Source organism: Oryx dammah, unplaced genomic scaffold (genome assembly GCF_014754425.2).
Source record: "Oryx dammah isolate SB20612 unplaced genomic scaffold, SCBI_Odam_1.1 HiC_scaffold_8, whole genome shotgun sequence".
NCBI classification, from domain to species: Eukaryota; Metazoa; Chordata; class Mammalia; order Artiodactyla; family Bovidae; genus Oryx; species Oryx dammah.
In genome coordinates, this window is record NW_024070192.1 from 25999979 (window position 1) to 26025065 (window position 25087).

General features: G+C 48.3%; 3 protein-coding genes across 4 annotated transcripts; 1 reads left to right on the forward strand and 2 right to left on the reverse strand.

The window, feature by feature from the left end:
* Positions 1–455: 455 nt before the first annotated feature.
* On the reverse strand, positions 456–5544 carry MRPL27 (mitochondrial ribosomal protein L27). Its single transcript, XM_040245739.1, has 4 exons — positions 5434–5544; positions 3300–3431; positions 2815–2882; positions 456–865 (listed from the first exon to the last, which is right to left on the reverse strand). Exons 1-4 carry the CDS (start codon positions 5471–5473, stop codon positions 659–661), a joined length of 447 nt encoding a protein of 148 aa, XP_040101673.1. The 5' UTR covers positions 5474–5544; the 3' UTR covers positions 456–658.
* EME1 (essential meiotic structure-specific endonuclease 1) lies at positions 5501–11951 on the forward strand. 2 transcript variants are annotated; one of them, XM_040245703.1, is made up of 9 exons: positions 5501–5578; positions 7052–7860; positions 7944–8071; positions 8869–8958; positions 9050–9171; positions 9376–9505; positions 9736–9851; positions 10821–11010; positions 11258–11951. In XM_040245703.1, exons 2-9 carry the CDS (start codon positions 7077–7079, stop codon positions 11432–11434), a joined length of 1737 nt encoding a protein of 578 aa, XP_040101637.1. In that variant the 5' UTR covers positions 5501–5578; positions 7052–7076; the 3' UTR covers positions 11435–11951. The 2 variants fall into 2 exon arrangements, with proteins under 2 accessions (XP_040101637.1, XP_040101638.1); XM_040245704.1 differs by lacking the exon at positions 5501–5578 and having other exon boundaries at positions 6422–7860.
* Positions 11702–24631, reverse strand: LRRC59 (leucine rich repeat containing 59). Its single transcript, XM_040245729.1, has 7 exons — positions 24287–24631; positions 22493–22552; positions 20401–20559; positions 20066–20170; positions 17215–17287; positions 15006–15179; positions 11702–13629 (listed from the first exon to the last, which is right to left on the reverse strand). The coding sequence occupies exons 1-7, from the start codon at positions 24389–24391 to the stop codon at positions 13385–13387; spliced, it is 921 nt and encodes a 306-aa protein (XP_040101663.1). The 5' UTR covers positions 24392–24631; the 3' UTR covers positions 11702–13384.
* Between the last annotated feature and the right edge of the window lie 456 nt (positions 24632–25087).

Below are 25087 nucleotides of genomic sequence, written 5' to 3' on the forward strand. Positions count from 1 at the left end.
TGTGTCTCTGGGTGAGAAGAAAGCAGCTCATTTGTCACCCAATCTGTCTCATCCCTGGAATCATATCCAGTGATGTATCTTCCTCATCCCTGGAAGGACCCTAGTATTCCAGGCCAGATGGGGCCTCTCTGCCCTGGACCCACACAGCCAGGAAGGGATCTGCCACGTGACCATTTCTAGGGCTACTGCCCCAGTTCCCTCTGAATGTGGCTCCAGGAAAGAACACGACCACACTGGGTTTCTCTATTGGCCCTTTAGCCCCTCCTACCCACTCTTTCCGCAGCCTGACTTCTGTGGGATCCAGGAGCTTGTACACCCTCAAGTACAAGCTCTCCTCTTCCTTGTGGAAGAAGGAAAGTCCTTCCTCTGGAGTCCCCTCTTCTCATTCCCCTGTGTACACCTGAGAACATGAGTAAACAGATCAGAATGCCGCTCCATCCAGGTTTGTCCCCAAATAGCAGAAACTCGACGCCAGCTAACTTTATTGTTGGCCCCAGATCAGGTCTCCCAAAGGGCTTCCACCAGTCACTTCAGAGTCTCCTGCAGTCACCGCCAAGCAGACTCCTTCACTGGGAGGCCTTGTCATCACTCCAACTCTTGATGACGTCTGGTACCATCCTCTCCTGTCACCTGGCCTCCAAAGGCCTCAATCAGGAGGTCAAAGCATAGCTACCAGTTTGAAGGTGCCCTCAGACTTGGCAGGAACCACGTGGACAAAAGTCTTGTAGAGCACAGCCCCTTCGGGCAGCCTGGTGACCAGATCCACAGCCTCCGAGTTGCTAGGACTGGGCACGTAGACCTCCTTAGTGTAGCGGACTACCCCCTCCTCCAGGGCATACAGGCATTTCTTCTTTCCCAGCCCCACCTGCAACACACAAGGAGTAGTCAGCTGGACAGCCAGGGGGGCCCATCCCAGGGCTCTAGGATAGACTCTTCACAAAGATTCAGGCCCTGGGGCCAAAAGGGAGGGTTCAGAAAGCTCCATCTAAGGCTCCCTTTCCCTGGGGGCTTGGTAATGATTCCACAATAAAGGTGGGAAAAGAAAACTCCAATAGCCAATCCTAGTGGTTATTCAGTCCCTGAGGGTAATGCCTGGACTTCTATCTGTACAGGTGGCCAGAAGCCATACTGGACAGATGCGCAAACCAGGCCCAGGAAAAGGTCTAATCACTGCTCCTGGGAGCCTGCTTCTGGGAGGCTTACCATAACGCTAGCTTGACGCAACATTCTCATCTATATGGTGAAGTTTAGGCTCAAAGCTACATAACTAATGCATATGCTAATTAAACAAAAGCAATGATAAAAGTTGGGACTTCCCTGGTGGCTCAGACGGTAAAGCGTCTGTCTACAATGCGGGAAACCCAGGTTCGATCCCTGGGTCGGGAAGATCCCCTGGAGAAGGAAATGGCAATCCACTCCAGTACTATTGCCTGGAAAATCCCATGGACAGAGGAGCTTGGTAGGCTACAGTCCATGGGGTCGCAAAGAGTCGGACACGACTGAGCGACTTCACTCACTCACTCAATGATAAAAGCTAATACTGTGTCACACTTACTGTGTGTAAGCACTATTCCAAGCACTATTATACACATTAACTCACTTAATTCTCACCTTGTGAAGTAGGTACTATGTCTAAATCTGATTTTCAGGTGAGAAATATGAGCAAAGAGATTAAAATAAACTGTTTATTAAATATATACATATTATTAACTATACATATCTTAGCTTTTTTTCATTTATCGAACTTGAGATTAGATGTGTGGCAAGTTTTATCCAGGCAGTCCTGCATTATTCAGTATCTCTCAAATTAAAAGAACAGACTCTGGCTCAAATCCCAGCACTACTACTTACTACTGTGTGATCTGAGCAAGTTAATTTACTTCACTGTGTCTCACTTTTTTCAACTGTAAAATATGGATAAATATTAACTACTTCATAGGGTCATCTTGAGAATTAAATTAATAATCAGAAAGAGCTTAAAATACTGCCCAGGTCAAAACATATTAGTTTTTATTACTGTTGTTATTTTAGTAGAACTAAAAATGAACATAGCCACATACTGAATGTCTCGAGTTCTTAAAAAAAAAAGTTACTACACATACAGTCAATTCACATACAAATTAGCATTTTTGAAATAATTATAGGTTACTATCAGTCTTTCTATGCCTACTAAAATTGCCCAAAAAGAGGCAAGAAGGGAGGAGGAAATAGATTACAGAGGAAACTAAACTAACATTTTAAACAATGTAAAGGACAGAGCATAGATCTGTGTTAAAGAACTTTCCTACCTTAGCAAGTGATACTAACTTGCTGATGCTGAAATTCCTGCCGGGTATGGACCTAATTTCTGGCCCATATACTGAATCCTATTTTATTAAATTCAAGTTATCTTTCAGGCACCTAATAACAATTTTATGCAAAGGAGGAATTCTTAAAATAAGAAAAAATGAATCAACTGAAATTAGTTTCTCAAGATTAAAAAAATATCTTAAATCACTAGAAATCTCCTCTTCCAAGAAATGGGGGTTAGGCAAAAAGGTGACCTGGGAGTCAGCAGACCTGGTTCAAATCCCAGCTCTGTCACTACCCCATGACCCCCTTTCTAAGTTTTTGGCATCCCACCTATAAAATACAGATGATACCTACCTACCCTCAGGATGGGAGTAAAGATGAAATAAGATAATGCAGGCCCAGGAATCAGCGTGCTTGGCGTTTGGTATGCACCCAACAGATGCAACTGTTATAATTACTGTGCTCAGGAGCATGGAGAGGTGAAGAAAAAGTGGGGGTGGAAGGAAGCACAAAGCAACTTACGTGGGCACCTGGGTGCCAGCGGAAGTGGCGCTGAGTCGCAAGGATGTTGCCAGCATGAACGTAGTGACCTAGAAGAGAAGTCCACAAGTGCACTGCCTCCGGGTGCTGACAATGAGGCAGACAACAAGCTGCTAAGAAAACACAGTAGCCCCCACTTTTCCTGGCCCAAAGGCTGCATACCAGCCTCTAGACCCGGCCCTGGAAAGGACCAGCTCCCAGAGGGTCTGACACAAGCAGCCCACAACCCCTCCCTGGGAACCTCCACTCTAGTCACACAGCCAAGGTTCCCACCTATTTGCTCTTCCTCAGCCCCTCCACCTTGCTTCAGGTCTTATCTGCTTCTTTAATTTGGAACTAAATGTTCTGGTAAGCAACATGGAGAGTACAGGGCCAGGCACTTGTGTGGTTTGCCTGCTCTTCAGAGGAATATCGGGGCAGAAAGGGAGGTTGCTAAGTGGGAAGTAGAAGGCAGGCCATATCCTTACCCTCCATTTTCTTGATGCCAAAGCGTTTGCCTGGAGACTTCCCACCAAGATTCTTGGAGCTGCCACCTGTCTTCTTGGATGCATATCTGACAGCAAGAGCTGCAGCCTGAGGAGGGCTCAGCAGGGCTGTAACTGCACAGAGAACAGAAATGCTTTTCAAACAGAGAGGCTTCCCAGGAGATTCTCGTTCTTTGCCTCAGTGGGCCATTTGCTAAGCTGAGAGGCGGCAGGGGGCATTTTCAGGGGAAGTGAAGATGTGTGAACAGAAATGCCACGTGACTGTGTGGGTTTTCAGGGAATGTCTGAAGTCCTTGTATTGTCCACAGTGTAAGCGCTACATGAGTTGTGTGTGTGGCTTAGGATTTGGGGGAGGGAGTAAAAAGGAAAAAAAAAATACTATGTGTCCTGGGTTTTGACATATGCAGTCCTACTAAGGAGAAACAAAACCACAGAAACAGAAGCCAGCAAGAGGACGCCACAGAGCTGCCTGTTTCAGTCTCTCACCATTACGCCCTCAAGATTCCACGCACTGTGCAGGGGCCAGACCACAGAGCCCAACAACAGAACACCAGAGACAGCCTCCTGCTTTGACCTCACCCACCACTCTCTTAGCCACCCACCCATCCATAGCACACCAGATACTTGTAAACTAAAAGGGCAGCCTCTCTGAGGGCGGCCCCCACAGGCCCCTGCACAGTTCAGAAGGCCGGTCCCTTTGTTTGGCAAGCCCATTAAGCATAGAGAAGACAGATTGATAACCATGCCCTTGTTAATCTGACCTCTCCATACTCATTCCAAAGTGCTCAATGGTATTTATTTTAAAAAGGAAAGTGAACTAAAATTCATGCTGACCAGGATGGAAGCCCTGTGCTAGGCACAAGCCCTTACCAGGACAAGCCCAGGATTGGGAATCCTTGCATTCAGGTCTCCAGATACAGCTGTGCTAATCAGGGTCATGCCAGAGTCTTTAGAGAAGCCCTGTGCGACCCTGGAGCCTGTCAGTTCATAATTTCTAAAACCTAGGTTTCTGAAGTTTTAATTAGAACAGAGACTAGCTGGGGCAAAAGGCCAGAGACAAGGACTTAAGAGAGACAACATATTAAACGCCCAGCATCAGGATCTACCTACCTTTAAACACCTCTACATTTGTTCACTCACTAAAGTAAGAAACTGGACTTTGGCTTTACCTACCTTATCTCATTCACAAATCTTTCCCCTTCACCCTATACCCCATCCTCCTCAAAGAAAATGATGCTATCACCTACATAGCTGGTCAGGCAGAAGTCAAAGAGTCATTGCAGATTCCTTCCCTTCGCTAACCTCAGGTATGGAGGGAGTCCATCAGCAAGCTCTGGATTCTATCTCCAAAACAGATCTCAAACCCACTCATTTCCCTCCAAGTTCACTGACACCAACATCCTGACTAAACCATCTTTCATCAGGTCTATTGCTACTACTTCCCATCTGGCTTCCTTATTTTTATTCCTACTCCTTTTAAGCTCACAGAGGAGCAAGAGCTTCCTCCTCAAAATGGAAAATTGGATCAAATCATTCTCTAGCCCTTCACTCTCTTAAAACCAGGCCTCCTACAATCCTTAAGGTCTTAACTTATATGCTACCTCCTCAGAGGGCTTCCCTGACTACCCAACCTAAAAGAAAAGACACAGACACATTTTTCCCTCTCGGTCACAGCACCTGTAATGACTCAAAATTGTATTTATGTGCTTATTTACTGGCTTATCTATTACAAGTAACTTTCCTGGGGCTAGAGACTGTCTTCAGCAACCCTCAACACCTACCAGTGTCTGGCACAAATGCAGACCTCAATCTACTGAACGAATGGATTAACTTTTTGAGCGCCTATGTGCCAACGATAGCAACCTATTTTTGTGGATGAAGGGATCCAAAGAAACCCAGACAGAGGAGGCGGCAAATAACAGCAAGGGAAACTGTATGAGCAAGTCGGTCCAGGTAAGGTCACGTGCTCCACGCCCCAAATGTCACGTGATCAACGACTGCCCCGCACATTTCCCGCAGTCTCCTCCACGGGGTACCGCCTCCACCCTCAGGCTCCCTGCAAGGTCTCCACTGCACTTCTACCCCTCGCCCCGCAACGGCCACGGCGTCCGATTACCAGCAGTCCGGGTCCTCCACGCCAGCACCGCCAACGCCATGTTTTACGTACTCCCGCTTCCGGTGTTAGAGTTGTGCTTCCGCTACCGGGAGATCTATTTCCGGGTCCTGAGTGGCAGACGAAAGAGTGGCGCGACGAGTTGCTGGTGAGCGCTGCTGGGCTGGGCTGCTGGTGGGCGGGTGGCGCAGGGCCTACTTCCTGAGCCAGGGTCTGCCGGGGCTTGGTGGCCGCGGCCTTTGCCGGCGCTTGTGGACGACTTGTCCGCCCTGTGCCTGCGGGAGAGACGTGGAGCGAGCTCAGCAGGGGCCTGCTTATCCGATAGCCGCATTTTGCCAGAGTTACCGAGGTTGACGGTAAAGAAACTGCCCATAATGAAGGAGAACCGAGTTCGATCCCTGGGTTCGGAAGAGCCCCTGGAGAAGGGAATGGCACCCACTCTAGTATTCTTGCCTGGAGAATTCCAAGGACAGAGGAGCCTAGCAGGCTACACAGTTCATGGGGTCGCAAAGAGTCAGAAACGACTGACTGAGTGACTAACACTTTAACCGAGGCCTGAGCGGGGATAGGGAGGTCCCTCCCTAGTCGTTCAGCTTTACAGAGCACTTCCTGCGTGCCAGATACAGTACTAAGCTCTATAGATGAATTACTTAAAATTTTTTTTTTTTACCTTCTCACATCGTTGTAAAGTAGGTAATGTGACTATCCCTGTTTTACTGAAAAAGCATGGCCGGGACAGGTTACATGGCTCATCCTGCAGTGTTAGTGAGTATGTTCAGATTGTCTTGCGCACCACCCATCAATTGCGACCCTAGATATTTCTGTAAGAGAACTGAAAGCATCCCCACAAAAACTAGGAGGTGAATGTTCATGGAAGCATTCGTAATGGTCAAAAATGGAATCAAACAGAATGTCCACCAAGTGAATGGATAGACAATGGAGTGAAGTGTTACTCAGCTATAAAAAGCTACGAAGTCCTGACACATGCTACAACATGAGTGAACCTTGAAAACATGCTAAGTCACCAGAGTTCACATACTTAGGACTCCATTTCTGTGAACTATCTAGAATACCTAGTAGATTTGTAGAGACAGGAGTAGGTTTATGGTTGCCAGGGACTCCAGGGAAGGGGAAATGGATTGACTGCCTAATGGCTATAGGATTTCTTTTTGAGATGATGAAAGTGTTCTGGAATTAGATAGTAGTGATGGTGATACAACCTTGCAGATATACAGAAAACTGCTGAATTGTGTACATTTTAAAAGGATGGAATTTTATGGTATGTGAGTGATATCTCAGTTAAAAAAAGAATGACTCTTGAAATCTCCATCTTACATGCAGAGATCAGTAAAGAGGTGGTATTGGGTCTTGTTCCTACCTCATTAACATTTTTTAATAGTAACCTCCACTTTGTTTATACCTCACAGAGATGTGAGGAGGGTTCCTGTTAGACTACAGACGTAGCTGTTCTGAGTTCCAGATTGATTGTATTGGACCATGTCCTATTTCTCTGTTTCTTCATTTCTCTGTATATCATTTATTTCCATAAAGCTTGGCCATAGAGCACAACTGGACTGAATTCAGTGCTACAGCCTGTGTCTCATCTCTCTTTTCATTGCAGGGAATTAACCTGATTGCACATACTGATGGCTGTAAAGAAGTCATCACTCTCACTGGATTCCAGTGAGAGTGACTCTGAGGAGCTGCCCACATTTGCCTTTCTGAAGAATAAACCATCTTCAGTAAAGAGGAGGCAGCCTCAGGAGGATGAGAAGATTGTAGTGGTTGACATCTCAGATTCTGAGGCCTCCTGTCCGTCACCAAAATTGAAAGATCCACCACTCATTCCAGAGGCCACTGAAACTGTCATACAAACAGAGCCAGTCAGTGTGCTAAGCAGTGGAAGTGAGAATGAGGAGGAATTTATGCCCCTGGCTGAGAGGCTTATTTGTAAGTTTTTGACTCATAAACAGCTGAGCCCTGAAAAATCCAGCTCCCCATTTGAAAGGGTTTTGGATCATCAAAATAATGAAAGAGTATCACATGACTGTCAAAAACAGCCATTTACAAAGATCCGTGATATTCCCCTCTGTGGTACCTCAGAGAGGCATGCATCAAGTAACAAGGACCCTGTGGTAGACAATCCATGCCATCAGCTGCCAGCCTACCAAACTACCTGCACCGTCCAGAGCAACAGCTTGACAATAACCAAAACAAATGCTGAGGTGCCCCTGCCTCAGAAGAGACGCAAGTATAGTCAGAAGGTCCAGAAGAGCAGCACACAGGGATGCCAGCAGTGGGGACGAGCAAGCCCGAAGGAGAGCACCCAGAGGCAACAGGAAAGGAAGAAGAAGACAGCCCTGGTTAACAGGCTGAAAGCTCAGAGGCCAGAGGAGTGCTTAAAGCACATCGTTGTGCTGCTGGATCCAGGTCCTACCGGCATCTTTCTTTCTCTCTTGCTGGGTAAACTGCTTTCTGGGTCCCGCTGACAGTCCCTTTCCCATCTGTTGCAGCGCTCTTACAGATGGGAGGTGGGGGTCAGCTCCTTGGAGCCCTGCAGTCCATGGATTGTTGCTGTGTGATAGAGGCACAGGCTGTGCCTTGCAGCCTCACGTGGAGGAGAAGGGCTGGGCCCTCTGAGGTAGGGGTTTTCTGACTGCTGTCTCTCCTCCTTAGTTTTACAAGATAAGTATGCTTTTATCCTAAAGGCTATATCTTAGTCAAGGCCCCACCTGGAAAGCAGATGGCATGCTCAGTATAAACTAGAGGAGGGTTTAATAAAGGGCTGTTTTTCAAGGTGTGGGCAGGGTGCAAGGAAACTACAAGGGACAGCTCCATCCCTTGTATAACAACAGCCTTTACTCAGTTTCTTCATCTTGGGTAGTGCTGCCATTTCAGATTGGTTAATGCTGCACTGTAGGGTTGTGGACTGTTACATGACCTTGGCTTTGTTTGATTATGCCTTAGTGTGGTGAAAGAGAAGTGCTCTCACAGACCGAGGTTTCCTTGGTGATTCTTATCTCTGTCACACAAAACCTGTTCCTTTCCAAGAGCTGCTCAGCTCATACTTCGCATTTACCCTCAAAGCCCAAATTACATATTAGTTCCAGATTCTTCAGAAGAGTTTCCTACCCTCCATTCCCCAATTCAAAATGCATAGAATATTGGCAGTTACTTCTCAGCCTATTTCAACTTACCTTTCATATTCACTACTTCTAAAGTGCAGTACACCAAGGTTGAACCATTGAGGACTGGGAGGGACAGAATCATGGGTTACTATTTCTTGCCATCATGATTTCATTCTAGAAGAAAAAGGATACTGCAAAATGGACTAGGCCAATGGGGATGAATTCATTCACCCAGAAGGCCTGGGTTTCTCTCAGGTGCTGAGCACCTGCTGACCTGCCTCCCTTTGCGGGGATCTGTTTCCTTTAACAGGATGGCGAGGAGGGCTGGGTGGAAGAGCCCATGGTTCTGGTACTGCTCTTGGCAGAGGTGTTTATGTCCATGATCTACCACTTCAAGCAGGTGGGTACAGCCAGAGGGGTGGGTGCTGAGGCCAGGCAGAGGGCTGGCTCTAGGGAGCAGGCATTCATGCCCTTTCTGCCCCTCCATGCAGGGAAGTCTGGGCAGCACTGAGGAAGGGAAGGAAACACTTCGGAGCTTTGTGACTGACATCACAGCGAGGACAGCTGGGAAAGATCTGTCCCTGTTGATTGTGGATCCAGAGAAGCGCTTCAGGTTTGGATTTGTCCTCAAGACTTAGTATTAAAAGGGGCAGCTCTTGGGCCAGCAGGGGTGGATTTATTCATTCCAGATCTGGGTCCCTCTGCAAAACAGCATCCCTCCTAGCCCTTTGTGACTCTCTGGTCCAGCCTTCTCACACCTCTTCTGCCTGAGCCCAGCCTGGAGCTGCTACACTTTTGATTTCCTCCCCTGCTCCAGTGCTCCGAATCCTCTAAGAAGGAAACAGAGAGTGGCAAATAGAGAACAGGCCAAGGAGAAGAAGCAGCAGCAGCAGAAACAACCAGAGGCCAGCACAGTGGCCATGGTGACCAGGGTAGATATGGAAGAGGTAAGAACTTATGTTGCCTAAATCAGTGTGGGCACCCACTCTCATCTAACCTGAGTTGCTAAAGAGTAAAATGCCTGCTGGACACTACTTTCTGCCCTGGCACTAGGTAGGAAAGAAGGGCCAAATGGAGCCAAGGGATTGGGGTGTAGCTTCAGTGAACAGTGAGAGGAGAATAGTTTCAAACTGGTCTCTCCATACTCTTCCAGTCCATCTTGCTTTGGGGTTTCTAGGCACTGGTAGATCTGCAGCTGCACACAGAAGCCCAGACTCAAATTGTGCAGAGCTGGAAAGAGCTGGCTGACTTGGCATGCGCGTTCACAAAGGCCGTGGCTGAAGCGCCCTTCAAGTGAGTGCCCCCCATCGAGTCCTAGCTCAGTGGTTGGGCCTTGTCCTTTACAATGATTCTGGTACCCAGAGAAGAGGTCTCCTTCCCCTAACTCTGCTGCTAGTCTGTTGTTGCTCAAGCTTGAGGCAGAAGCAGCTGACTTAACCCTGGGGATTCTTGGAAGGAGCCTTCAAGCATGGTCCCTTTAAAATGTTCTCCTTTAGCTTATATGTGTAGGGATCGCCTGGTGGCTCAGATGGTAAAGAATCTGCCTGTAGCGTGGGAGACCTGGGTTCACTGCCTGGGTCGGGAAGATCCCCTGGAGAAGGGAATGGCAATCCACTCCAGTATTCTTGCCTGGAGAATTCCATGGACAGAGGTACAGTTCATGGGGTTGCAAAAGAGTCCAACACAACTGAACAACTAACACTTTAGCTTATGTGTAAGTTTATGTTTTGCAGATTTGTACTGGGTTATCAGTGGGCCAAGTTACCAGGATTCATTGCAGATCAGGTCACAATGAAACATGCTTTTGTAAAACAATTTTTTAGCCTACTTAGCTCAAGGGCTGTTCATCGTTAGAACTTAAAATTAACAAGACCTGAGAGACAGTCGAGTCCTTCATTTTATACCTGAGGGAACTGAGGCCTAAAGAGACCGACTTGTCAAAGTTCCGAGCAAATTAGAACCAGAGCTAGACTCTAAATTGCCTGACACCCAGTCCCCTGTGCCTACGCCTGTGCACACTGCCTCCCCAAATAGAGCCCAGTCTCAGTGTAAGCAAGAATCTGGTAACTTCTCTTTTAATGAAAAGGAGTAAATGTTGTTTTTAAGGGAATCTAGTTAGTTTTTAAGCAACTAGCATTGCCTAGGTGGAACATTGTACACACCTCTTCCAAGGTCAGAGGGAGGTTTTTAAGTTCCTAGTTAAAGGGATAAGTGCAGCAGACAAATGCATGACTCTTAGCTCCTCAACTGCGCTGTTTGCAGGAAGCTCCGAGATCAAACTAGTTTCTCCTTCTGCCTGGAGAGTGACTGGGCTGGAGGGGCCAAGGTGGACCGCTCTGGCAGGGGGCTCGCACTGGTCTGGAGGAGACAGATTCAGCAGTTGAACCGGGTCAGCCTGGAGATGGCCAGTGCCATTGTGGATGCCTATCCCTCCCCACAGATCCTGATCCAGGTATGCTGTTCCAGGGGTTACTGCCCAGTGTGCCGTGGCCTTGGTGGACTCCCAGTTTCCACGGACAGCACTGGGGAGGGCCCAGGAATGCCTTGGAAGTCCACAGTGCGGGTCTGAGATCAGAGTCAGCACTGATAAGGGAGGGAGGACAGACTCTCACCCTCCAGCACAAGCTTCCTATCCTCTGTTCGTAGATGAAGAATGGCTGTGGGTGGTGTGGTATTAACAGCTCATTTACTACTTTCAGGCTTATAAGCGGTGTTTTTCTGAGCAAGAACGCCAGAATTTGCTCGCAGACTTAAAGGTGCGCCGTGGGGAAGGCGTGACAGCCACCTCGCGCCGTGTTGGACCAGAGCTGTCCAGGCGTATCTACCTTCAGATGACAGCTTTGCAGCCAGATCTCCCCTTAGACAGTGCAGACTGAAGCCAGCCCTCAGGATGAGGATGAAAAGCTGGTTTCCACCGCTGCACCATGACTACAGTGTAGGAATGAGGAGCACCTCCTGCAGCACAAGCCTGGGTCCTGCCCACAGCAGGCTTTCCTTGGTGTTGCTATTTGTGATAGTGTCTCTACCTGCCCACCTGGGGTGGAGGCCGAGATGCCTTCCTCTCCTAGCAAGTCAACTGCCATGTATGAACTGCCCCTGCCCTTGCCCCAGGCAGCCCTCAAAAATACAAAGGAACAAAGACAGACCACTCAGACATGTATTTAATAATTGTAGAAATCCAAAAGTACCCCAGCATCAAATCTCCAGGCCACAAGTGAACTGCCCTCAGCTGGTGGCCTGACGAGGCTGGACGTGCGCTTGCCTTCCCCCCACCCACCGGAGCTCCCTCACCCAGCCAAGGAACGGGGATCCAGTCACTGTGCCAACTTCTGTATTCTCTTAATCTCATCTTATGTCCTGTGTTTAATTTTAATAAAGCATTTGTACCATTGGTTCTGGAGCTTAGAGGAAAAATAAAGGAATGTATAGTGATTCTGAGTAAGGTGTGGGCCTATGCAGCAGTTCTCCCTGAGGGAGAAAAGAACACATCTTTTCTTCCATCATCAGGACAGTCACAAGTGTCAGTGCTATCCATGGGCCACTAGTGCTGACAAGCTGGACCCTGCTGTCTCTGAACATGCCAGGTTCTCAGTCTCCCTGGGGAAAGGCAGGGAGCTTTCAATCACGAGTATTCTGTGAATGAGCACCATGACGGCCATTTCTGATGTAATGAAAAGAGGTGAAGGAGGCCACAGAGCAAGAAAATGCTGACTCTGGCAGATAAAGGGAGTGGACAGTGCTGCCTTACTCATGCTAGTGGTTAATGTGCCACGTTTAAACTCCATGATGTCTAGGATCAATGCTAAACATACAGTCTCCTATGAAGCTTAGTTTTCAGGTTGCCTATGTGGTATTGAGTCACACCAATTATGTAATAGAGCTGTCACAGACAACGTGGCTTTGCAAGGATCCAGCTTCTTGTTTATTGGCAATCAAGTGATTAATGCTCTCAAACTGATGCCAGGAGCCTGGACTGTGCCCATTTTATAGAAGCTACAGAAGTTGTGGCAGGACTCTGCAGGAGCTGCCAAAGACCCTTGTGGCTATGAGATTTCTATTTATACGTCATAAATCTGTTTCCCATGAGAGATTCTATACTCCAGCCAAGAGACACCCAATTCTGTAAGTTTTGTTTACTCAGGACATTATAAAGAAGGTAAAATGATGGGGAGAAAAAGATACCAGGGTGGGAATCCAGTTCTGCCCCCAAACTAGCTGGAAGACCATAGGCAAGTCATGGAAAGCCTGTCTCCCTGTCTACAAGTGTTACATTGGACTGGATGATCTGGAAGTCCTGTCACAGCCCAAGATTTTGTATGGCTGTTAAAATATCTGAATGTCTGAGATCCTTAAAAAGTAGGTATGCCCCTCCCCCCCCCATTTAGATGAGATTTGCCAAGTATGGTGTTCCCCTAGTCCCCAATAACACACTGCCTCCTGACCTGCCCTGGCTCCCCAGGGAGGAATGAAAGAAAGGGTCTGTGACATACAAAAGTATAAATGTAGTGACAGCTGACCTTTAGTAGAAACGCATCTTGCCTTTACACAGCTTTGTATAACAACTAGAAAAGGCTCTCTCCCTAACCCAAGCCTATTCTTTTAAGCATGCAGGTAACTGTCCCCACCTCCTATTTTTCCTTATTCCACCAGGGAACCCTGACTGAGGAACAAAGAAGTCTTACAAAGAGGAGGTCTCAGGTACCAAATGGCAGCCATTTGATGATGGCAGGTAGGTCTGACACTAAAAAGAGGTTGTGTCCAGCAGAACCCAATTCCATAGGAATCCAAGCTCCAAGGCTGGGAGGCAGCAGGTGTTAAGGACAAGCTCACTGTTGAGAATCGGTCTGCAGGACCCACTGGAGGATGTCATGGCTGCGCAGGCCCCGGACGGCATTGTCGTAGATGGTGTTCACACTGGTGCAGAGGGGCTGCTGCTGCAGCTCGGTCACCCGACAGGCAACCAGCCCACCAGCCACACACAGCAGCAGCAGCAGCAGCAGTTTCAGCACAGCCCAGGATCGAGTGTGTTTCCGGGGTGGTGGCTTACGGGGGCGAGAGCCGGACTTAGATTCTGGAGGGGCAGAGTCACAGTAGACAGAGTTCAGGCAGTTTAGGGACAGGCACGCTCTAGTCAGTGCTAGCCGCCTCCATGCACATCCACTCACACCCCTCCGCTCTGATGAAAACTCCCCAGGCCCTCAGGAGAACACAATTACAAGAAGACTTGAGCTCTTAAAAACTTTGCTATGCAGAGATTGAAACATGAACTTTGTCCCTTGGATCTCAGGGAGTAGACTGAAAGCGGATTCGTTCATGCGGATGTCTCACGTAGCATACAGTCCCCAGGGTCCTAAGTTCTCCTCCAGAACGTGCCAATGATCCAGGCCCCTAGGGCCAAGGACAGGGCTTTATCAGGAGGTGTCAAGCATGGATAGAGTGCTGCCCATTTGGGGAAACAGGTTCAAAATTTGTAAATACTTCTAATATATAAAATAGCCTGACACACATATTGGCAACAGTGATTAATGCTGGAAATGGGATTACAGGTGATTGCCATTTTCTGATATATACAGAAATTCTCTGCAATGAATATATTTAAAATTAGGGAGAAAAAATTGATTTTGAGATTTTTAGGCAAGTTTTTAAAAAACCTGTCTGAACACCCATATGCCAAGAACTTCATGATCCGGTCAGAGGTTTTTTTCAATCCTATCACAACCCGTAGGGAGGTATGATCTTCATTTACATGAGGGAACACAACGGAGGTGAGGCTGGGTGGCCTGCTCAAGGCCAGTGCGGGGCAAGCAGGGACAGGCGCAGGCCTCCCCTCCCCAGAGCTTCCCTGTTCAGATGCCTTCCCCTCAGGGGCCCCTTTTGGCCCAGAAGATACAGTCCTTACTTACACATGGAGCCACATTGCTACACAAATCCAACAGGGCATATTTAGGCAAAACGCTCATGTGTTTTCTACGTGGCATGGCTTCCTGAATGCAGGCCACATAATTCTGTGTCCACTAAAGAGTGATCTGGTCCAACTTGGAAAGAAAATCACAGGCCATGCTGGCACCACTGAGACAGCACCACACTCAGTCACTTGCTGGACGATGGGAGGATCTTCTAAGAGTCATGTGACCACAAGTGATCTTCACCTTTCTGGGTGATTTTAGAATCTAACCTTTACAAAAAGTGCAACTCCCTGTTCGGGAAATGTTCTCAGCCACATCTGATCCAAACGTGACACTGGGAAAACAAACCAGTCAGGGCACTAGGAGGGTTCCCATTCCCTGTAAGTGGATCCTCCAAGTTACTCCCAGACTTTAGAGTATATTGTACCTGACAAGGTCTATAAGCTTATTCGCTCGCTCGCTCACTCAGCTACGCCTAGAAATCTAAGCCATTCTCTCACCACACCTCTCCTGGAACCCTGCAACTGATAGAAAAACCTACTCGGCGCCTGATTTGTTTCCTTCTTAGGTTTCTTCTCCTGCTCCCGCTTGGCTGCTTTGAGGGCGTCATACTCCTTTCTCCGGCGCTCCTTCTCTTCTGCCTTCTCCCGCTTCCGCAGTTCCCGCTCTTGAGCCTCCTTAGCTCGCTGCTTGGCCTCCCACTTCTTCTCAGCCTCTACAAGAAAGTATACCCCAAAGTGGCTTCTCTCACAGACCTCCAGTGTGCTATCCCAAGTAATTAATATGGATTCAGCTCCCTTCCCCTAATGCGGTGGATCACATGTCTTTCTGTTCTCTGGGAAGTAAGCCCTCCCTAAAATACAATAAGTTGCTCTCAGGGTTTGCTCAGTGGATTCTTATTAAGGGGTTCCAAGCCACAGGCAGCAGAAAGAGTAGGGTGACATAGCAAGAGGGGCATAAGAAAGGTATGGGTGATGAGTTTGGTGCTCCTTTAGAACTGTGATTCACAGCCATTCACAGCCTTGCACAACTCAACTATGAGCAGAGGAAAGAAGGGAGGTGTTGATTCCATGGGACTCTCATCTTTCCAAGCTTTGGAAAGAAATGTGGCATGGGAGGGCAGGATGAAAAAGTGAGTATTCAGGTTCAGAGTTAGAAAGGTTGGAAATGTTTTCCTGAAAAAGTAAAACTAATAGCTTGTCAGAGGGTACTCTAGACTTCAACTCAGGAGTCTATTTAACATTCAGATTTATTCCACAGCTCAAGAATGTTTACATATGACACCCACCTTACAAATAACTGGTTTCTAAAAATGCATTTCCAAATAAGTTATCTGAAAGACTGAAGTACATTTTTCCAAAGCCAGAATGCCACGGATAGTGGTGAAATGTCCTGGTAGGGCTCAAAAGCCTATTTGAACTGTCATGTATCTGAATGGTAGTAGTGTTAGCACTGTAGCTTCCCTCTGCTTTGTAAACAAACTCCAAGTTCCAGATGGGCACCAAGAATGCCAAAAACACACTCTGCCCAGCCTTAAGAGAACATGTGCCATTCAGAGGCAAAAGCAGCAGCAGTCACAGTAAACACAGGCAGCATGTACAAGGGACTGTCACAACCCGGGGGTTCTGATCTCGGGCCCACCTACAATCAGCACTACACGTGTCCCTCTAACCATGGTAGTCCTCCAGTAAGGGGGCTCAGAAGTCAGCCACCAACAGAGCATCTGCTGTGTGCCGGGCCTTGTTCTAAGTGCTTGGATACAGCAGTGAAGAAAAGTCAGGCTCTACTGCCTAAGTCATCTGCTTTCTAGAGAAGGAGACAAACAATAAACAAGTGAACAAACAGTCAAAAAAGATAGTGATGTGTGCCATAAAGGAAATAATCAAGGACGTGATAGAGTGGCAGGTGGGTTGGCAATTCTAGCTTGAGTGGCTCTGAAAGGGTTATGGTTAACCTAAGGCAACATCTGAGCAGAGATAGGGACCATATGAAGCCAGCAGACAGCCACATAAAGATCTGAGGGAAAAGGAAATCAAGCAAAGCCCCTAAGGTGATACTGTACTTGGTGCGTTTTGCAACAACAGAGGCTTGTGTGGCTGAGGGTAACTGTACTCTCTGCCTGGCACGTGGTATGAGGACAGAGAAGCAAGTAGGCCGGGGCATGGCAGGCCTTGTCAGCCATGTTACTGAGTTTGAATTTCATTCTGAGTTCAAATGGAAGCCATGAGAGGTTCAGCCAAATAGTAGCAGAATTGATTTATGTTTTAAAAAGATCTCCCTGGCTGCTGTGTGGAAAGGGCACAAGTATGAGCCAGGGCATGGTGCTAGCAGGTACTGTGCCAGTCTATCAGAAGGAGACTTGACTAGCACTGGAGGTTCCACAGCTCACAGACTGGACACGGGAGTAACAGAAGAAAGCAATCACGGACACTTTCCCAATTTCAGGCTTGAATAAGGATGGTGATTTCCCATTATGGGGGAAGAGCAGGAGGTACTGAAGGGGATCTGGTTTAGCCATGCTTAATTTGAGATAACCTACTAACCGTCTAAGCAGACAGAAAGACAAGTTATTGAATATGGCTGTGGGTCTCAGTGGAGAAGCTGGGACTGGAGAGATGCTGCCATCTACCACCACACTATTCCCTACTGCCCTGCAGGGCTCCTCTCCTGGATCCTAGCTCCTTAAGCATGAGAACCAGCTGGCTGGGGTAGGGACCGGGAAGATGACTAGAGGAGGGGTGACGACCTACCTCGGTCTGTTTCCAGTCGCCGCTGCCTCTCCCGCTCCTGATCCGCCTGCACAGCCTTCATGTGCTGTAGCACCTGCAAAGGGAGAGGAGGGCACTGAACCACTCTGAGCAACTGTCTTCACTCCGGGAATCTCAAAAGAGACTGCTTTCTGCAGCAGCCCAGATCACCAGAGCCCTGGAAGCAGGGCAGATAACAGGGTGAATCCTACCCTGTGTCTTCACTGCACCAGCCTCAGTCAGAGAAGAAACATGAGCCCAGTTCACTCAAGCTCATGAAAAAAAGCTTGTGAAACACAATACCAGTTGGAACCTGTAAAAAGTTCTGCCATTTACAATCACTTCTTGCAATTCTCCCAGCAACTTTTGTGTGGTCCAGGGACAGCACTTTCACTAAGACGTCTTCCTGTCCGACCCCTCCTTTGGCCGCCTCAGGTTCCCCTCCTCCCACTTATGGGGAGTTTTCTTACCCATCTCAGTCCTAGACTGTAAATGGGTATGGACTATTGTCCTTAGCTCTGCAGGTAAGCACAGAGTTTAGCTAATTACAGGCACAGGTATGATGAACAACTGACTGGATGCCTAAACAACTGACTAGATGCCTATTGTAAAGGTAAGGAAGAAAACCCAAGCTCTGATGTCATGTGGCTAGAAAGTAGCACAGCAGAGAGTGCAGGTCTCCTGAGTTCCTAGGCCTAGGCCAGAGCTTGTCCCTCTTACTTCCAGTGCCCAGAGGCAGGAGAGTTCTCAGAGAAAGGCATTATATGAGCTCATTAAACACTTGCATTTTTTACCTTATCTTCTTGACTGCATTAATAAGAAAACCTAAAGCATTCTAAATTAAGACAGCAAATCGTCTCGACTGTCTGTTTCATGAATGCACTAGGCTATTCACTACTTAATACTAGATATGTATTCAAACGTAAACATCTTTCTTCATGGAAACCTCAGACATGGCTACGTCTGTCCTAAGAAGGGCTCACGGCAGGCCTGCAAAAGCCGCTCCCTCCAGGAACCTGGCTTAAAGCCACAGAAACCCTGTCCTGAGTAACCCAGTACCAGCACCAACAGTGTGCCGTCTGACTCCTCTCCAGAACAGTCACACTTACTTAAAAATGGCTGCTTAGCAAGGAGCTACAGGATCTGGAGGAAGGTCAAGCATGATGGGGAGAGGTGTGGCCCAAGTCCCTGTCTCACTCTGAACTCTGAATTTTATATGAGTACCAACCATGCAGTTGGTTTTAGTTGGGTAAAAGCTGGCTAAGTAAGGAACTGGAATGTTTAAGAGCTACCCCTTTTAGCTTGGCTACAATACATGAGGAGTTAGTTATCTGACCACCCAGCCTGTTCAGAAATGGGAGAGGCTCCTCTGGAGCCTCTGGAGGGTAGATTTTGTCTACCTATCCTAGTCCACAGCAGGTAGTAAGCAGCTGACGATTTCTACTAAACTAACAAATTATGTTTAAAAGGTGCTTTACTATGAACCAAATAGATCAGTTACTATGTAGCCACAGGGTCAGAGCTGGCAAGACCAAGCTAACTCCAGGAGACAAGTAACAACCTTCTGATTGGCCCACACCAGTCCTGTACGTCCCTAAAGGTGTGGACACGAGACAGCTCTGGGCAGTGGGGCCAGGAACATGGCTTCTCACCACATCCACAATGCACCGTGCTCCCAGAAGCTCTGTCAGTGAATATCTGTGAATACTAAAGACCTTTACACTCAATAAAAGTTATTTTTGTAGGTAAAAAACTAGAATATCAGCATCTTCTTTGGTTTAACACATTATTAGGTGAATGAATAAATGGATAAATCAAAGATGTTGCACATTCAGAGTTTCTCATGTCAGAGATACAAAAGGAATACCTACTTCCCAGGGTTATGAGGATTAGGAGATGAAACATGGAAAGCACATAAGACAAAAGAATAGTCAGTGGTGGCCACTGTTAGTCTTCAGAACAGACATCACCCTTAAAGCCCAGTTTGCAGAACAGGACTTCACTAATCACTCGTACTGTTCCCCAGTGAGGGCAAACTGTTGCCTTGGCTTCTTGGATACACTGATGTTGCATTTGGTTTCTTGTAACAAAGTGATATAGACTATCTAAGAAGTCCTGAGCTAATGGTAAGAAAAGAAAGGCCATTACTCCTGAGATTCATACGGAGAACCCATCATACACACATTTCACTTACATTAATCTAGCATTTAAAGTTAAATCCTTTTTTGTTCACAACACCCCCTAAACATATAGCCAAGTCATCTGGTGCTCAGCTGAAGCAGCAGCAAGGTTCTAGAGCTGCAGGGAAAAAATGACTACAGCTAGAATCGTTGAGAGGTGGGTACAGTGCTGTTCTTAAGAAGCAATGTAAAGCATCTTCAAGGTTATTGGAAATGTTTGCCTTCCAGGCTGCCGGTTAGTTCCTTTCTCCTATGTCAGATGACTCAATTGAAATCAAATGCCAAGTCTGCCCAAGATGTGTCTGTTTCCAGCTATAAACTTACAAATATTAACATCTTTATTATCAAAATTCCTACAGTAACTTTACTCAGAAAGGCCACAGTCCCTAACCTTTTTGCTCCATATGAACAAATATCAACAGTACAGTGTTGGATCATGCCAGGTCCTGGTTTCTAAGAACAGAAGCATGGCAGTAGAGCAGAAGAGAGCATTGTTCTAGGATTATAGAGTAAACAGAGAAACAAAGGTGCCTTTGCCTGATAGACTCATAGTAGACATGTTTTAGAGATGCCTGTGTTTTAAAAAAACACAGCTACAGGTGCCCTGGCAGAGAAAAACAAGAGGCAGATCCCAGGGGCATGTGTGAAGAAACCACTGGGGAGCTCCTGCTTACCTTGTTGGCACACTGCTTACATTGCTTTTCATCCAAGCAGTCCCCTGCCACCTTGGCCAGGACAGGATCCAGGGGGTTATCCTTCAGGTCCAGCCACTTCAGGCTCTAAAGAGATGGGGCAGAGAGGCTGGTAAGCCCAGGCACACAGGAAGAGTCCCTCGAAGCAGAACAAAATGAGCAGGAAGAAAGCCCTCTGTGCTCCACTTACAGGGAAAGCCACCTGAGGCTGTGGCAACAAAGTGGTGTGCCTGTCGGCCTCTCTCGCAGCCCCATCCCCGCAGTTCCCAAGCACTCTGCCACACCTGGCTATGAAACACGGGCTCAGGAATCGTTACCTTGAGCTGAGCAAAGCTGACAGGCAGGGTGACCAGCCTGTTGTTGAGGAGGTCCAGGTGCTGGAGGTTGACCAGGCGGCCAAAGTCCGCTGGCAGCTGCCGCAGTTTGTTCTTACTCAGGTCCAGCTTCACCAGGTGTGTGAGGCCACAGAAATCCGACTAGGACAAAAAAGAGAGAACACCTAAGCCTTGGGCTCAGTCCGGGAGCCCCCACGTCAGAGGCACCTATGCACAAATCCCAACTCTATCTTGTACCAGCTATTCCAGCTTGAATGAAAATGGAGATAGCAAGCATCACTGCTGGCGGTAAGCAGTGAGACAGGTGCAAAAAGGCTGAGCTGGAAGTAGCCATTAAGTAAGTGTGGGTTCCTTCACCTCCAGTTCTCTGACCTGCCATCAACAGCACATTGTATTCAACTTTCATAGAAGCTGCCCAAACATGGTGTGACCATCCAATTTTCTAAAAAGATCAAGCGCTCCTTGTGTGCATGCACGCAGCTGCATCCAACTCTTTGCAACCTCATGGACTGTAGTCCTCCAAGCTCCTCTGTCCATTGAGTTCTCCAGGCAAGAATCCTGGAGGGGCTTGCCATTTCCTACTCTAGGGGACCTTCCCTACCTAGCGATCAGACCTGCATCTCCTGCATCAGCAGCTGGACTGTGCCACCTGGAAAGCCCCTGTTCTTTGTGTACCCAGTTTTATTCTTCATTGTTCTTTGCAGCACCTAGCACATTACTGAGTACACACGCTAAAGGAGTATTCTCTGAATGACTGACTAAACAGGCTGGGGCCAATCCTACTCATATCCTGGCTCTTCAGCACAGTTCAAAACACCCCTCTTGTCATGAAGCCTCTGCTCGGCACCCGTCTGAAGCGATGGTCCGACCTCAGTTAATGATGCACCGTTTGTGTTCTCTGCTGCTGCTGCTGGGTCGCTTCAGTCGTGTCTGACTCTGTGCGACCCCATAGACGGCAGCCCACCAGGCTCCCCTGTCCCTGGGATTCTCCAGGCAAGAGCACTGGAGTGGGTTGCCATTGCCTTCTCCGATTTGTGTTCTCTGGGAATCTGTAAATGCCAGTGGATCTCACTTCAGGGGAACGCATGACAACTGAACAAATTCAAACTGAAAAATGCACTTGGTGGTACCAAGTGACAATCTGACAAAGTTGCAGCAGGCTGCAAGGAAATGCTTCCCTTCTTTAACTAGATATAAAATACTCCTGGAAGAAGTGGAATCTCAGATGCTTTTTCCCAGTGTTAGAAACAAATCTTGATGAGCTGCAAGAAGATGCTATAGATGATAAGTGAGGCCCAGGAGAATACTGAGATGGAAATGGACTAATGATCCAATGAAGAAACTGCCAACTTCTGAGACTTGATCCCTGAGCCAGAGCCAGAAGAGTATGGCAAGCAGTGACAAAGCCAGAATAATGGGCAAAAAAGGCAACAATGACAACTTAGGCCTGACAGTGAAGGAGCACTGTCATGGAGAAGAGACCAACCAGGACCCAGGAGGGGCTGAGCAGGGCTGAATGATTCACAAGTGGAGCAAGAAGGAGAACTGGGAGAAGTTGTCCAAGGAGAGTCAAAAGTATTAGGTTGGATGCGCTAAACAAAACCGTATTTCAAGTACTGGGAAGCTAATGATATGATAGCTCTACAAAAACACACTTTCTCCTGTTCCCCATCGAAACATGCACAAGGAGACCATTCCAAAAAGCTTTCTCTCTGGAATGCAAAGAAACTTACAAAAGAGCCTGTAGCCTCCTCTGCTGCAACAAGGAAGTAAACTTTTTCAAAGGAATAAAATAAGGCTGAAAAAAAATGAACCCAATAAACAATTCAGCCAATATCCTGTTGACTTTAGTTTTCAGTGGCCTGGTTTTCCCACTGTTCTTAAAGAATGAAGTCTCTACTTTGCTTCCCTTCCCACTGAGACAAACCACCCCACTCTACCTGCAACACACTCCAACTTAGTGGTAGCCTGCCTGCAGGCCTATCCTAAAATTATATTTTATGACATGACCCCCCAGACAGGAAGGAGAAACATCAGGGCTCTCGAAGAAATCATGCTTGCTTGCCAGCCTTACCGGTAGAGTCGTCAGTTTATTGCAGGACAGATCCAGTATGGTGGCCTTTGGGAGCGCAGCCTAAGAAGGGAATGAGAACAAAATGTCAGATCAACACATGGAACAATTCAGTGACATCTGCTAATGAAGCATTTTCCAGAGAAAGTTCCCACAATTAGACAAGGCCTTGTAAAAAAAAAATACTAAAGTATAATGTTCCTGGACACACGAAAGGAAACCTAAGCCAGTCAACCATGACCTAGAGAAGAATGTAAAGAGAAAGGATGTGGCTGTGAAACATCCAAGAAAAAAAACAGGTTCTTAGAAATTCTCCATAGCACTTTTAATATTCTCTCTAGCACTGTCCTTATTAGGTTTCAGGAAAGAGACTCTGTCTAACATAGCTTTGTGATTTCCATATTCTCCAGTTCAGAACCTTCCAGGCACTCAACATACCCTTGTGACTAAATGAATGAGTGAATGCAGAATGAAAACAAGGCTCTCCTAGCCCAGCTATTTTCCCATGGGGTTCAGGCTGCAAAGACTCAGCAAAACTGACCCTTCTGTCTCTGAGGGGTGGTGCTGCACCAACCAGATGCCTGGAGTAAATGATTTGGGACATCAGTCCTAAGGCCAGGCTGAAACATGGGGAAGAAGGCAAATATTCAGTTAAGGACACAGGGCCAACACGCACTTTCCAAATGTCAGAAAGTCCCAAGAAGGAGGTTTGACCACCTAAAACGTTTGAGATACTACAGTGGGAAGAACACCTCAGTAATAGCCACATACATCAGTATTTGCTACCTTCCATGTATTTTACATTACAATCTTATTTAATTCTCCCAACAATCCTATGAGATGGGAACAATTATCACCATTTTATAAATGAGGAAATCTAGGCTTAAAGGTTAACTAGCTTGCCAAGGGCACTCAGCTATTACACAATGAAGCTGATATATGAACTAGGAATCCCATTCTAACCTCCATATTACACAGCCAAGGTGGAGGGTAAACTGGGCCAAGTGCCAAAGGTAAATGTAATTCATTAAAGGCAGTGAGGAAAGTGTAGGTCATCCAAAGTGAGGCCACGGTGGGGGACGTGGGTAGGGAACCAGGTGGGCATAGCAGGGATATACCATCCAACTCCACTTTGGCAACAAACTAGTCTTGTAATGTCCCTGGGGGCCTCAGGCTTGTTTCCCAGTTGGGGATGTGAGAGTAGGTGGGTGGAGGGGTGAGCCACAGAGGTGCATATTCCCGCCAGTTTCAGAGTTGGGAAAACCTTGCCAACCAAGCAGTGAGATTTCACACTCTTCATGGAAGGACGCCTCAGGGCTGGGGCCGCAAGCTGGGATTGCTGACTTCCTAGAAAAGTCAGCTTCTGGGCCACACCCAGGAGTACCCGGAGGCCTACTCGGACCGAGTCATTCATTCATTCGTTCATTCATTCTCCGAATACATCCAGCAAACGCTCCAACAGCTCCTGCTTTGGGTAGTGCACGGAGCTAACGCTGTGAAGGCCTCAGAAAAGGTGGCGGGGGCTGGGGGGGGGGGGGGACGAAAGTCACTCCTCACCCTTAAAAAGTCCATAGCCAGACAAGCAGCTCCTTCCCATCTCCTGGAATTGCGCCCAAGTGACACGTGTACATCCCAGGAAGAAACTGGAGCCGGACGCGGCCTCCCCGGGGACTTAGTCCCACTCCCCCGACCTGTTCTAAGCCATGGAAACTGAGGCACGGGAAAGGAGGTGACCTACGCAGCAGGGGTCAGCGCCAGTCGCGGGTGGGCGCCTGGGCCTTGCGGGACTGTACTGACCAGCTCCTTGACCGGGACCTCATTCAGGTCGCTGAGGCTCAGGTCCAGCTCGTTGCCGTCCAGCTTGTCGCGGAGGTTCCCGCCCTTGCTACCGGCCTTGGTCATGGTGACGCCGGCTAAACGGGACCCAGCTGCGGGGTACTGACGGGCAAGGGAAGCGCTGAGAAGCCGCTCGTCAGCTCACCGGACTCGCACCCAACCGACAACACCTGCGCCCTCAGCCACTGCAGGTGCGAGACCGCCGCCTCCCGTCCGCCTGCTGGCCGCACTCTAAGCCCCGCGCCCTGCTCCCACCGGTGCCACCGCGACGACGACCACTTCCGTGTCCACGTCACCTTCCGCGGCCACTGAGACGGGCTGGGCCAGAGGGGTCTGAGCGTGTGAGGGAGCGCCCTCTGGCGCCCAGGATGGCGCCCCGCTGTCGCCGCCAGCGCCGGGGGCGGCGGGGGCGAGCCGGCGGGGGCGGGGGTGGCGCGGAGGAGCGCGGGGGGAGGAGCGGAGGAGGGGGAGGAGCGGAGGAGGGGGAGGCGGAGGAGCGGGCGGGGGGCGCGGAGGAGCGGGCGGGGGGCGCGGAGGGGCGGGGTGGAGGGAGGTGGGGAATGGGGTTCAGGCTTTAAATTCCGCTGCCTGTTAAAGTAGCCACGTTCCCTGGTGCCCGGAGGGCGCGCTCCCGGGCAGTCGTCGCTGGTACTGTCAGGAGGGGAACAGACTGGGCGTCCAGAACACCTTGGCTCCATCCAAAATTTACCTCATCAGATCTCCCCTGTTCTCTTGGATTAGGAGCAGAAACTGAGTGTTCTT

Excerpts from the sequence above, each read along its gene's own strand:
- MRPL27 (XM_040245739.1), bottom strand. The coding sequence starts at position 5,473 with ATGGCGTTGGCGGTGCTGGCGTGGAGGACCCGGACTGCTG. Across the intron at positions 3,432-5,433 it reads GTGGAGGACCCGGACTGCTG|TTACAGCCCTGCTGAGCCCT; the intron begins GTAATCGGACGC and ends TTCTCTGTGCAG. Across the intron at positions 866-2,814 it reads GCTGGCACCCAGGTGCCCAC|GTGGGGCTGGGAAAGAAGAA; the intron begins GTAAGTTGCTTT and ends TGTGTGTTGCAG.
- EME1 (XM_040245703.1), top strand. The coding sequence starts at position 7,077 with ATGGCTGTAAAGAAGTCATCACTCTCACTGGATTCCAGTGAGAGTGAC. Across the intron at positions 7,861-7,943 it reads CGTTGTGCTGCTGGATCCAG|CGCTCTTACAGATGGGAGGT; the intron begins GTCCTACCGGCA and ends CATCTGTTGCAG. Across the intron at positions 9,172-9,375 it reads GATCCAGAGAAGCGCTTCAG|TGCTCCGAATCCTCTAAGAA; the intron begins GTTTGGATTTGT and ends CCCCTGCTCCAG.
- LRRC59 (XM_040245729.1), bottom strand. The coding sequence starts at position 24,391 with ATGACCAAGGCCGGTAGCAAGGGCGGGAACCTCCGCGACAAGCTGGAC. Across the intron at positions 22,553-24,286 it reads AGGTCCCGGTCAAGGAGCTG|GCTGCGCTCCCAAAGGCCAC; the intron begins GTCAGTACAGTC and ends TTCCCTTCTTAG. Across the intron at positions 20,171-20,400 it reads TCAGCTTTGCTCAGCTCAAG|AGCCTGAAGTGGCTGGACCT; the intron begins GTAACGATTCCT and ends CCATCTCTTTAG.